This window comes from Haemaphysalis longicornis, unplaced genomic scaffold (genome assembly GCF_048455015.1).
Source record: "Haemaphysalis longicornis isolate Haplotype H1 unplaced genomic scaffold, Haemaphysalis longicornis Haplotype H1 scaffold_2, whole genome shotgun sequence".
NCBI lineage: Eukaryota > Metazoa > Arthropoda > Arachnida > Ixodida > Ixodidae > Haemaphysalis > Haemaphysalis longicornis.
Window position 1 is genome coordinate 174,549,674 of NW_027526295.1, and position 13,422 is coordinate 174,563,095.

The 13,422-nt window shown below is 47.4% G+C and overlaps 1 protein-coding gene across 2 annotated transcripts in view; it reads right to left on the bottom strand.

Moving 5' to 3' along the window:
• The window catches only part of LOC144169495 (neural cell adhesion molecule 2-like), a 326,391-nt gene that overhangs the window by 57,639 nt on the left and 255,330 nt on the right, over window positions 1-13,422 (bottom strand). For both annotated transcript variants that reach the window (XM_077698683.1, XM_077698682.1), the window contains exon 2: window positions 912-1,252. In XM_077698683.1, the coding sequence (XP_077554809.1) occupies window positions 912-1,252 (341 nt within the window). The remainder of the gene's footprint in view (window positions 1-911; window positions 1,253-13,422) is intronic.

Below are 13,422 nucleotides of genomic sequence, written 5' to 3' on the forward strand. Positions count from 1 at the left end.
TTTTGGGGATCGAAACGTTGCTCTCGGGTCCATTATTCTTGCATTTGTAGCCGTAGAAAAAGTTGGCGTGGGTTTGCCGTTGCGGGGTGGAGGAAAGCTCCGGTTGGTTTTCATTGTTGCGCATAAGCATTAAAACATTAAGGGATAAATTCGTCGACTTTATCGTTGAACAACTATGCATGCAATCCTGCGTGTACACTACCATTTAATCGTACTTTTTCCATGCTGATATCGTATTTAAGTCCTTACTTTTGAAGTTATCGGGGCAGTTGGGATCTATAATAGAAGCTTCCCATATAATATTTTTCATTCGCCCTGCCAAGGAACGGAACGATCTCTCCAATCACGTGGTATTTGCCAAATACCCTGCCTTGTTTAAAACACTGCTCACGGCGCCCGGAATTGTATGATGCGCTTGTATCTCGTTTTTGTTCTTGTCTTTCTTTTTCTTCTTTTTTTCCCGCTGCGTTTTCTTTTTTACTTTTTTGTTATTTCTGTTTTTATCGTTTTCGGCACAGCTGGAGTACTGGAGTGTTGCATACCCATTTTAAGTTGCCATCTCTTCTTTTTGTGTCGACATACCACTCCTTTGCTGTTTTTCATAGTTTGAATACCACTTGTACGCATTTTGTGCAACTGTACTACAGCGTCTTTCACTACAAGCTTTTTCGATACTTATTGATTCTAGTTGTAAAACGCGTTATGCTATGTAATTTTTTCCTTATCAATTATTTTTGACCCCGTCTAAAATTTTGTTACGATGCTCGAGCCCCCTCCGCGTCCATCTCGTTTCTTGTACTAGTCTACCACCTGTTGTACCGCCCTTGAGGTAAGAAAATAAATGAAATAAATAAAGAAGTAGGCATTATTGTTTGCGCCAGTTTGTGCGGCCGCCGGTCTGCTGCACCCACCTGAAGCAAGTTGTTCCCTCGTCCGCCGCCCGTGGAGGCGGCCGCTCCCCCGTTCGCGCTGCCGGTGGAGGACGCACCGGCCACTCCGTTGCTGGACGCACCGCCGGCGGTCTCGCCACTGAGCGCCGGGTCGGGGCCGAAGTCGACGGTGTAGATGGGCTCGCGACTGGCGGCGGCCGCGCGGAAGCCGTAGCCCAGCGAGGAGACCGGTCCGTGCGAGTCCCTCTCGGGCGCGTGGTACCAGTGCACGAAGGCCAGGGAGTCGTTGGACAGCGCGTTGCGCAGGTCGCACGGCAACTCCGTCTGGTGGCCCTCTCGGACGATGAGCCGCTTGGACGCGCCTGTGAGTTGAAAAAAAAGTACATAAGAAAAGACTAGTGAGCAACCAGCTTGTGGGAATAGTTAACCTTTTTATGCCCAAAATTTTAATTTTTTGCTTAAAATTGTAAAAACATTTTTATGATCTAAAAAAAATTCCGACATCAGAAATATGAAGCCAGAAAAACACTTGCTTCATTAGGACGGACACAATGACCCACTGGGCACTGAGAAACACCGGACACTGGCTGCCCACATATCAGCTGAACAAGACAGCTACCTTGATCAACATTATTTATGGTTCAAGTGAAGACAGTAATATAAAGTTTGCATTGCTATCATTTGTATTAACAAAGAAATTGCTCGATGCTAGTTGACACGCTTATACAATGCTTTTTTAGCACACGGAAGTAAGTGCTGCCCTCTCGTTTTTTTTTTTTTTTGTAATTTTTGAAGGCCCAGGAACCTTAGTCTGTCAACAGATGGTGTTAAACGTCGAAAAAAAAAAACCCTAAAGTGTGAGGGAAAGAATATCGTTTGAGTTGTTTCTCCTGAGCAATATCGGGCATGAAATGGTTAACAGAAAGCTTCCAATGTATGACTGGGCGATGCAAAGCCATTCAAATGCCGTTCATTCAATTCCACCCTCCTAAGGTTCCCTCGCAAAGGCCTCTGTCCAGCAGTGGCGTCCTCGTAAGAATTATCACAGCGAGAGCGGCTGGGCGTAGGAAAGTATTGATTGCATATCCCTCTTTCGAGAGAACATGCCCGATGCTAATATAGACGTTCCAACGGTGCAAATACGGCATCGCATGCGGCACCTACGTCGTCGATGACTGTGCAACTGAGCAGAATTTTGCACCATCGAGTCCGATTATCTCCCAGAAATTGTCTTCGGTTGGGCAACATACAAATCCAGAGAAGACCATGGCTTGCTTAGCGGCGGATTTCGTCCGAAAAATTTAGAGCCCTGTCAAAAAGTGCGAAACTTTCGGCACACGCGGTAGCGGCTCACCTTCCATAAGGCATGGATAAAAATGGAATGCGTTTTACGTGTGTAGTGCAAAACTCTCGGCTTCGTGACATTCAGAAGACTGCAAACGGAGCTCCGGCTGATAAAATATTCGGATAATAATCAGTGATACATGAACTAATCAGTGAATCAGTTAATCAATGAAATATTTATTTGTTATTGACATAACAGAAGAGTATGAATAAAAACAAAAAAACACGCAGCAAAAATAACATTTAACATAACAAAAAGTACATTTTGCCAAACACGAATTATATACCTAATACTCTACAAAGAAAAAAGAGCAAAGTGAATAAAAACTTTTTTACATGGCCATGACAAAAGTTGGAATAAAAATCCTTAAATTGTACAATCTCAATTGTACAATCTCAAAATTATGCGCAAGCACATATGGAGCAGAACAACTACTGCCAAATAAAATCTTTATGCCATCCGACGGAACAATGAAAATTTACCACCCTTACCCTCTGAAGAACGTTCAGAGAAGCGCCAAAGCTTTCCGGCATCAAAAGTGGGTTCATAGTGCGCCAGATACTTAGCTAAAAGTGCCTCCAACCTTCGCTGAAATTGCGTCCAATCGATCGGCAAACCTTCAAAGACCGCCACTGCAAGCGAAGAACGAATCCTTGCGACGATTGTTCGTCGCGCACTACGTAAACGCGTCCGTGAACGGCCTAAATGTATGCGTGGTTTATGACATAAAGGGATACTACTGTTCGCCTTCCTCAAGATCGTTGCGCGTATTGTCTTACCTTGAACCGTTCCTTTTCGCGAGTTTCAAGTAACCGTTTTGAAACAATCGAAGCCCGGTTTCACGCATGCGCCGTGTGCCCAGAGCTCTTAGCAGCGCTTTTAGGTCGACCAACCGGTCTATGGGGGAATGCGTTAGTTTTTTGACACGACGCCATCAGTCTTACTGAGAGAGCTTTCGCTTCAAATGTGTTACGCCATGGCACTGAACTGCAATAAAGAGGCGAAGTAGATGATTGCGCTTAAGCTTCAACGACGCATAAACCACAGAGTCTCCTAGGTGACAATAAAAACTAGATGCGCTGGAATTGTCTGAACTGAACAGCTGCAGTAAGCGGTTGAAAACATCGACGTTGTAGAGGACGCTACAAGTGATCAGCTGCCGCGAAAAGGAACAGTGTTGTTACAGAAGCTCTTGGCCTGACAAAAAAAGAGCTCAGCGCAGCTAAGTTTCTCAGGAATGAGCTCAAGGAGAAGTAAGGTCTGGTTCATCCCGCCGAGCTTACAGACAAGGCACCACTGCACAGCGGTCGTGGACTCGGGAATGGTAATGGTAATAGTAAGATTTATCGGTGGGCGTATAAGAATGTTCCAGTTTTTATTTCCTCGTCCTCGCAAACACACAACGCGCTCGTGTTTCTCCGGCTAAGAAGCCCACAGCGCGGCGTTTCTCGCACGATCCTCGCACAGCGAGCCAACTATTCTTTGCCTCCTAACCACCCCAGTAATCATGTTTGCTCCCTTCAGCAGCGGCTGTGGTTGCCTAGCACTTGTTAATGCGTAGCATTCTTTGCCAAGTGCCCCCACAGCCAGGAGCGTGTAACGCACTGCATTTCCACGAAAATGCAGATATCGCGAAATTTCTTAATCACTAGAATAACGTAAATGAAATAATTGGTCCAACGAAATTTTGAAAAAAAAAAAATAAGAAATAACAAAATTATAAAGAAATTACGGAAAATGTCCAAACCAATACCGCATGGCGTTTCCGCAATAATGAAGATTTCGCGAAAGTTTCACCCGTAATCGTTGTAATAGCTTAAATGAGACAATAGGTCGTACTGAAAACTAAAAACTAAAAAAAATATTAAAAAATTACGGAAAATGGTCAAACGTATAACGCATGGCATTTCCACAATCTTGCAGATATCGTGAAAGTTTCACGTGTAATCATTGTAATAGCGTAATTGTAGATAATTGGTCGCAGAGGATTTAGAAAAAAAAACAGAAATTTGACCGGAAAAACTCGCACTCGAAACAGGCGGCATAAGAATGCTACGCATTGGTAGATAATTCTCTGAATTTCTGCAGAATTTTTTTGCTGCTCACCAGTACCGGCACCGTTATTCTCATTGGATCCTGTTTTGACGCCTACTGAACCCTGCACTCGCGTCACACTCCAGTTTACAACGCGTACAATCGGTGACTCGGGCCGAGACAGTGTTGCGAGTGCTGCGCCACCCAATAGATGGCGCTACTGGTTCGGGGCTCTGCATGACGTTCCCCTCAATGCGATCGCTCTGTATTTTTCTTGTTCTGGCACTCTGTTTCCACAGATCGACGGCGAAAATTTTTTGCGGCATGATCCATCAATTTCTCACGCAATACGTTAACCGTGGAGCCAGAAACGACATAAGGATCTTGTCCACAGTAGTCTTGCACTCCAAAATAAGCTGTCGAGACAACAAATGTCTTGGAAGCTTTCAAACGAAATTAAGTGCCCAGTAGAGAGTAGTAGAACCGTATTTCCTGACGTTGGTGTGGCATTATTTACGTTAGAGCAACGTCCTTTCAAAAATATTCAATAATGTAGACCACATTGTCAAACCACAACACTGCAATTTAGTGTGTCACAAACACCTCAGACTACTTCGTTATCAGGAATACAGGGTGCCTAACACCGGAAGGAGGACGAAGCGATGCTTCGCCTTGGCCATCGCATCAGGCAGCCGTACGTATACGTGGAAAACAAAGGCGCAGGCAACAGAACGAAAAAAATACGGATAGAGCATGGGTCATGCGAATAATAATAATAATATAATAATATACCATCAATCATTTAATTAGTTCATCAATAAACCAATCCTTCATACCCTGGGTACGCTCCATAACCAATCCTGAGTACGCTGGGTTGCCAGCGTACCCAGGAACGGAGACCCTTGTGTTTTCGCACAGAGCATTAAACGAGCAAAACGCGATGCACATATTTCAAAGGGGAATAAAAGAACAGCATTGATTACCCTGAAAAGAGATTACAATATTGTGACGGCGCAGAGCAGCCGTCGGGGAAAAAGAGATCGGCCAGGGCCGCAGACACGACTCAACGCTTCTACAGTCAGACAAGAACTGTTTATTTCTCGCTCCGAGCACACGAGGGGCGAGCACCCCGCGGCCGCAGGCACGGCGTCTGGTGTCGGAGGGTCGGCGTGGGAAAGAGAAGAGGGAGAGAACCGCAGTCCGCAGTCGCGCGTAAGTGAGCCGAAAAGCACTTACGTTATATAAACACAGCGCGCCACGCCACATTCCGGGGTTCTGAAAAATGTCGTCCCGACATTTATGTTTAACACTCCCCTGCGGGCTGTAGACAGGAAACACTTAGTTTTGAGAGTCACAACACGGCTGCGAGAACTCTGCAATGGGCGACAAGTATGGCTTCAGCTTTTCCACGTGAACTATTTCGCGGCACGAACCGTCCATGAGTTCAATCTCATAGTTCACTGGAGAAACACGAGACACAATCCGATGAGGACCGGTGAACTTCCGCTGAGCTTTGATGCCGACGGGAGGTATCTTTAGGAGCACCAGCTGGTCTTTTTCAAACGTGATATCCTTGCGGCCCCTGTCGAAGTAGGTCTTCTGCCGTTCTTGCGCCAGTTTGATGTTTTTTGATGCCAATGTCCGAGCTTCGTTCAGTCGCTCACGTACTAGCGCGGCGTAATCTGATGATTCCCGGAGCTCGGCAAGTTCTTTGCGATTGAAGCTGACGTCGAGAGGCAACACTGGATCTCTGCCGTACACCAGAAGAAAGGGCGTCTCCCGAATGGTGTCTTGGTAGCCGGTGTTGTAACAAAACACAACGTATGGTAATATATCAGCCCATTTTTCGCCTTTGGCGGTCAACATGCTGATCATTTGCTTCAGTGTCTTGTTGGCCCTCTCGCACAGTCCGTTCGCAGCTGGGTGATAGGCTGTAGTAGGCGAATGGCGAATTCCACGGTGCTGAAGGTATGCAGCCGTAGATTTTGCCATCATCTGAGTGCCACGGTCGGTAATAATTACCGCTGGACAGCCATGCTTCAGAATGATCCGACGTTCAATGAATTTTTGAACAGTCACGGCTTCTATGTTGCGGACCGGTTTGGCCTCTACGAACTTCGTTAAGTAGTCGATAGCAACGATGATGTACTTGTATCCCCGTGACGACTTGAATGGTCCAACAATGTCGAGACCAATCGTGTGGAATGGAGAATGCACTTCAATCGGCTGCAGGAGACCTAACGGTGCAACTGGTGAAGTCTTCATTCGTTGACAAAGGTCGCAATGGTTGACAAAACTTTTGATTTGCTTGTACATCTTCGGCCAGAAGTATTTCAAGCGGATGGCTTCGAACGTGCGTCGGATACCCATGTGAGCTCCGTACTTGCCTCCGTGAAATTCGTTAACAACTTCAGCCCTTTTGCTTGCAGGTAGGCACATCAGAAAGCGTTGGTGAATCGGGCCCTGATCTCTCTTGTAGAGAACGCCGTCGTGTATGACGAACTTAGATCGTGCTCGCTTCTGCTGTTTTCTCGTACCGGATTCTCCCGCTAACAAGCTGAAGATGTCTTTGCAGAAAGCGTCTGCATATTGTGCTTCATCGAAGTTTGCCAACGGTTGGCGTACTTCTTCAGAAGAAATTTGAAGAACTTGGTCGGAGTTTTCTTCAGGGTGAGGGATTCTAGACAAGCAATCAGGAGGACCGTGTAGTCTGCCGGATTTGTAGATTACCTCAAAATCGAACTCTTGCAGGACAAGAGACCAACGGAGTAATCTTTGATTTCCCTCTTTGTAGCGCATCACCCAACAGAGCGCATGATGGTCAGTCACAACTTGAAACTTCCGTCCCATTAGATAGGGGCGAAGTTGTTCCAAGGACCATTTCACGGCTAACGCTTCGAGTTCTGTTGAGGTGTAGTTGTTTTCAGCGCCTTTGAGAGATCGGCTCAGGTAGACTACAGGCCGTAACTTTCTACATTCGTCCTCTTGTAGAAGTAAAGCTCCTAGACCCAGCCGCGATGCGTCCGTGTGCACTTGAACGTTTAACCGCAAATCGTCTGAAAATAGCTTCAGCAGCGGTGGCTCACAAAGGCAAGCCTTTAGTGCTTCGAAAGCATCTTGCTGCGGGTCTTCCCATTGGAATGGAGTGTCCTTTTTCAACAGCGCGCGCAAAGGTGCGGCATGAACGCTGTAGTTTGAGATAAACTTCCTGAAGTACGACGTGAGTCCTAAAAATGACTGAAGCTCTTGGACATTCCTCGGTGGAGGGAAATTCTTCACAGCTGCCAGTTTCCTCTGATCCGGAGAAACTCCTTTTTCTGTGACAACGTGTCCAAGGTAAACAATTGATGTGCAAAAGAGAAAACACTTCTGTGGTTTGAACTTAAGTCCAGCCTTGCGAAATCGGTCGAAGACTTCTTGCAAGTGGCTCAGGTGTTCTTCAAATGTTTTGCTATAGATGACACAGTCGTCCATGTAAACTAGAGCGTTGTCGTACTTGAGGTCTCCAATCACTGAATCCACTGCGCGCTGGCACGTGAAGGGTGCTCCTTTCAATCCAAAAGGCATACGAAGAAATTCGTAGAGTCCCCATTGAGTCACAAATGCAGTTTTTTCAGTGTCGGCAGGGTTCATTGGAATCTGGTAAAAGCCTGAAACCAAGTCCATGACTGAGAAGAATTTGCAGCCAGTGAGAGCTTGCAATGCGTCTTCAATTCTTGGCATAGGATAGACTGTGTCTTCCGTGACTGCATTGAGGCGCCGGTAATCGACACAAATGCGTATTGAGCCATCTCTTTTTGTGACCAGTACCAACGGTGATGCCCATCGACTTCTGGATGGTGCAATTATTTTGGCATCAATTAGGTCCTTGATCATCGCTTTCACGATGTCGCGTTGAACAGGAGATAGTCGGCGAGCGCCTTGTGCGATTGGTTTTGCGTCTCCGGTCGGTATTGTGTGTTCCTCAACGGAACAGTTCCCAACATCTGCACTACTTGTGGAAAAGCATGCGAGATTTGCTGCGAAGAACTCCTTTGCTTGTTCGAACTGGCTATGTGTCAGCGTTGAACCAACATTGAATGAAATGCCATTCAAGTTTAAGGTCTGATGCTGAGCTTCACTGCAAGGGGCGGACGCTGGTTCCTCCATATCCTCAGGAGACGGCAAAGTAGTGCAGCGGAATATATTCTCTGCTTCGTCAGCGCTGATATCAAACTCTGTAATGTCGGAGACGACTTCCGCCAATCCCACTGTCATGCCAGGAGTCAGGATAACAGGTTGCGTTGAACAGTTCGTCAAGAGAACGTAGAATAATCGTTCCGTTGAGCTTATTAGCGCCGGTTCGAGAAGAACGGAGTGTCGCTCAAATAGCAAGCGCGTTCCCCCAACCTCCATCTGTGCCTCTTCTTCCAATTGGGGTGAGCTAGCGAACTTCACCTTTACAAGCTTCCGCGATGTTGCTGGGATGTGGGTCTGCTTTATAAGGTTAATCTTCGAAAGTCGCTGAGGCTTAGGCACCTGAAAGGTGTTCGTACCCCAGTCAATAATGGCTTTCGATGTCACCAGAAAGTCATTCCCAAGGAGAAGTCGTTCGCTCTCGAGGTGAGGGACAACGATGAAGGTTTGGAGGAATGCTTGGCCGTCAGCAACAATCGACGCAGTCACTTCTCCTAAATTGATCAGTGGCTGGCCGTTTGCTCCTTTTAAATGCAGGGAGGATGGCTTAATTTCTAGCTCAAGCTGCTGTGCCAAGAGAACATTCATTAGGCTTCTCATTGCTCCTGAGTCCAAAAGTGCTGAGATCGTTCTTCTCTCAATGGAAACATCGATGCTTTTTCCGCCCGCTTCCGTGTGACATGCAACACGCTTGACTAATGATGACCTCTCACGGGCGTCAGAGGCATCACGTCGTCGTTTCCCTGGCTGGCACTGGTGAAGCGCTCTTGTCATTCCAAAAACTGCTGTGTCAACGGCTGTCTACAGCGCGTGACGAAATGTCCAGATTTCTTGCAGTTGAGGCAAAGACGACGTACCTGTGTCTGCTGGGGAGTTGAACGCTGAGCGCTGTGTGAAGGTGACGCTGGTTGCGACATCCCTGCAGCGTTTCTCGACATTCGAGGAGACGAAGTTGGGGGCGTGCTGCTTCCGGATCTGGTGGGTGGTTGTTTCCTTGAGGGAGAAACAGGTGCGCTTTGCTTTTTGGGTGGTGCAGCCTTCAGTGTACCGACGGTCACGGTGAGTGCTGGCGCTTTACCTGTAGTTGATGACACTTGGTCGAAGCGCAGTAGTGAATCGAACAGCTGGTCCAGAGACTTGAAAGTCTTGTCGAAGAAATGCTTCTTGGCTTTCTGTGAAAGAGTGGCCAGGATTAACTTGCATTTCTCGGCTTCGGCCTCGGGGTAGCTGCACTGCTCGATGAGCTCCAATTTTCGGAGGGCGAAGTCCGTGCATGACTCTCCAGAACGCTGGCTCGCGCCGTACATCTTCTGCTTCGTTTCGACTTCATCATCCAGGTTGTAGCGCTTGCGGAAAACTGATTTTAGCTGATCCCAGGTTGTGACGTCCGCTGTCTTCAGGTGGTGTCTCATCCACATGAAGTCCTTCGGTGGCAATTTCGAAACGATCAGGGGGATGGCTACGTCGTTGGCAATTCTGAAGGTTTTGAACCAAAACTCTGTTTGGTAGAGCCAAGCCGTGACGTCCTTTCCAAGTATTGGAAGTGAGGCAGCCGCAACGGAAGTGAGAGGCGCCTTCTCCTTACCCGGAGTTCCTGTAGTTTCGGATTTTACCGAGGTTCCTGGCTGTGGTGAGCCTTTCTTCTTTTTGGTTTTCACCGGAGTACCTGAAGCACTCGTGTCGGAGTCCTCGCTGCCTGTCGCAGGTGGAGAAGCTCCACGCATCCCTGCTTCGATCTGGTCGAGGCGGCACAACACTGGGGAAAGCATATCCGCGATGAGTTCTTGCGTAGCTTGCAGCTGCACTTCAATGTCAGTTGCTGGCGGCTGACGCACTGTAGAAGTCTGTGAGGATGGCGAGGCTGCTGTTTTCAGCTCCGTCAGTTGTCGCCGCATCTCTTCAACTTCTTCCCTCAAACTTCTTACCTCTTCGACGGAGGCTTTGTACGCTTCCGTCTTGGCCGTGTCGTCCATGGTTGCGAAACTTTCGATGGATGGCTCCATTATGTTCACAAAACGTGGGCGACGTCGACCTGTAGCAAGCGGTGACAGAAGGGGTGGTCGAAGAGAGCGCAGACCCCACATACGCTGAATAAGTGCTTAAAATCCCTGGTCCCACGTTCGGGCGCCAAATGTGACGGCGCAGAGCAGCCGTCGGGGAAAAAGAGATCGGCCAGGGCCGCAGACACGACTCAACGCTTCTTCAGTCAGACAAGAACTGTTTATTTCTCGCTCCGAGCACACGAGGGGCGAGCACCCCGCGGCCGCAGGCACGGCGTCTGGTGTCGGTGGGTCGGCGTGGGAAAGAGAAGAGGGAGAGAACCGCAGTCCGCAGTCGCGCGTAAGTGAGCCGAAAAGCACTTACGTTATATAAACACAGCGCGCCACGCCACAAATATAATAACAATAACAGTATTAATAATATTAACCATAATGCGGTCGATCTAAATATTATTGATTATTGATTGATTAATTTCTCCATATTCCTCTTAGGGCTACTCATTTCGTGTTGCGACGTCATCCGCCTAAACGCAAAAAAAAAAGAAGGTGATGTGGTGAAACCCACTGAGCCCATTAAACCATCTGCCTAATACTTGACATGATGAAATGACCGTTTATATAGACTGCGACATAATAGGGTTACATAATATTGTGGCTGCCCTTAAAGAATGGTTTCGCTTTAATATTTATTCGGTATTTGACTCGGTGGCGATAGCGTAACAACGAATGAAATTGCGCACTTAGGCCAGACAGAAACTGGACGGCCCCTTTCCTGCCAACCTTCAATATCAGTGTGAGCCTCTGTTTTTTTTTCTTTTTAGTTGTATTTGAAGCCCCATCGTAATTTCTGGCGGAAGCTCCACGAGCTACTTCGACAGTAGGCTCCGCCTGTTTGGGTTATCCGCAAAAGGAAACGAAAACAGCAACACTTATGAACGCTTTGTATGCTTCTTCTCTCTCTCTATCTCTCTCTTCTGTCAGGCACTTCAGCCGGCCCGTCTGCTCGCGTGTTGTGTTTAATTATGCGGGGCTGATGAAACCACTTTTCTCGTTTTTTACTGCTTTTCCTACCGTTATCGCTGGGATAAAGACGCTTTGCAATTAATTATTGCCCGAGAGCCACCATATAGCCTCGGCTAGACATCATTAATAATCGCTTTTCTAACGTAGTTACTTTATTCTATAACAATTAATTGCTGCCGTATTTAGCATCAAAATTCGGGTTTTGGCAATAAAGAACCTCGAAGACCCTTCATTTTTGCGTGTGTACTTTTTGCCCAGACGCTTCGAAGCGCATGCGCTCCTAGTGAAGGTCATTTCATCCATTACGGCACCCCTTCCCGCAACTAATTGCTTTTTGCCACTTTGCGGGGAGGCCAATAAGGGCTAACTGTCTTATGATAATCTTTGAAATTTTGACCCAGATTCGCGGCATGACCATAACAGCGGGAGTTGCATTCCAGGAAGCCGGAAAGCTGGTATACAGGGCAAATAACTTTGTGGCGTCACTTACGGAAACAGTTTTGTTTGACCAAGTTTTTCGTATGTTGCGCACGTTTGAAGATAAACCACTCAGAATGTGGAAATATTTGCCCTTTTTTGTTTGTACCCACCAAATGTAAAAACTATATTGACAAGGTCAGGGGAAGAATGGCAGCTTCCAAAGCTGATAGCGCTGCGCCGCTCGCAATCATCAACACTGGAGAGATCATCTTGAGTCGAAATAACAGACAACTTAACGGTATTTACAGGTGTTCCCTTCATCTTTCTTGCTGGGACAGCTGCCGCCTCAGAACCACGGTCGGTAAACATTTGTCCTCTTGATCTCTCCTACTTTTTTTTCTCTATAATTTGGTTTTTCTCACCCCGATCACTCTCGACTACATGCAGCAGAGGGGCAGAGAACAACGACTCTCCGTAACGCTGCCTGATAACTGCTTCTCGTCTCTCCGAAGGTGCTCGCCAACTAGCGCTGTTTTCACTGTGTCATAAAAGCAAAGCGAGTGTCCCGCGCATGCAGAAGGAATTTTGTTGTCCTCGTGTGACCTTTTTTGCATCCATATGTTAAGGAAGAAGAAAAAGCGGCAGCCCGAAAAATCTTGCAGAGGCACGGAAGTTCTTGAGTTTCACTTCCTTTCCCGCCTCTTCTTTCTCTTCAGCGTCACACTGCCTCGAGCGCTCATTTGAGCACAGTCAGGACGCGGACGGATGCTAACGATCGTCGAACACCCAGAAAATGACAAACGCAAGTGGAAGCAATGCCCGGGGCGCAGCTAGGAGTAAAGCAGAAAATAACAAACGAAAAGGGGGGGGGGGGTTGAGGGCGTTTGCTCTGATGAAGCTTGGGGGCGGGGACGGAGGGCAAGGCAGAAGCGGAGCGGTGCTGAGTACAAGTTTGCGCCGAATAATCGTTTGCCTACCCAAATGTGCGCCTGACTTTGCGTACGCGGCAGGCGCGTGCCCGACATCCCAAGTTGCTGCCGTGGCTGTCTTACTCTGCTTCCTGCCTTATTTGCAACGTGTTTTATTTGCTTTTTGTGTGTGTTTATCCAAGCAAACATTAACGATTCTTTTCTGATCTATGTTTTCTTCCTATTGTTGCAAGCACGTTTGAGAATAGGAGTTAGAAGCTCCGAGGTCAAATTTGCCACATGCGAAAGGGGGAGCAACCTAAGCCCGGATGTAGAGGCAAAAAAAAAAGCTAGCGCGAACAACGATGGGACCCACAAGGAATGGGGTAGCTTACAGGGAATTACAAGAAGTACGCACACGAGTCAGATGTCAGAAGCAGAGCAAAGGGAGAACTTGGCGGTCTTACTAACGAAGCGCAAACCATTCGCTTTGTCGCACGGCACAGAGGTCCTGCACAATGCTTCAGTTAGGGTTTCCCTTCCAAGGAGAGTCGCTGGAAAACAAGCCTATGCAGAAAGTTTTGTTTCTTTACATTTTTCTCGCTTAATTTCGTGTATACGAGAGA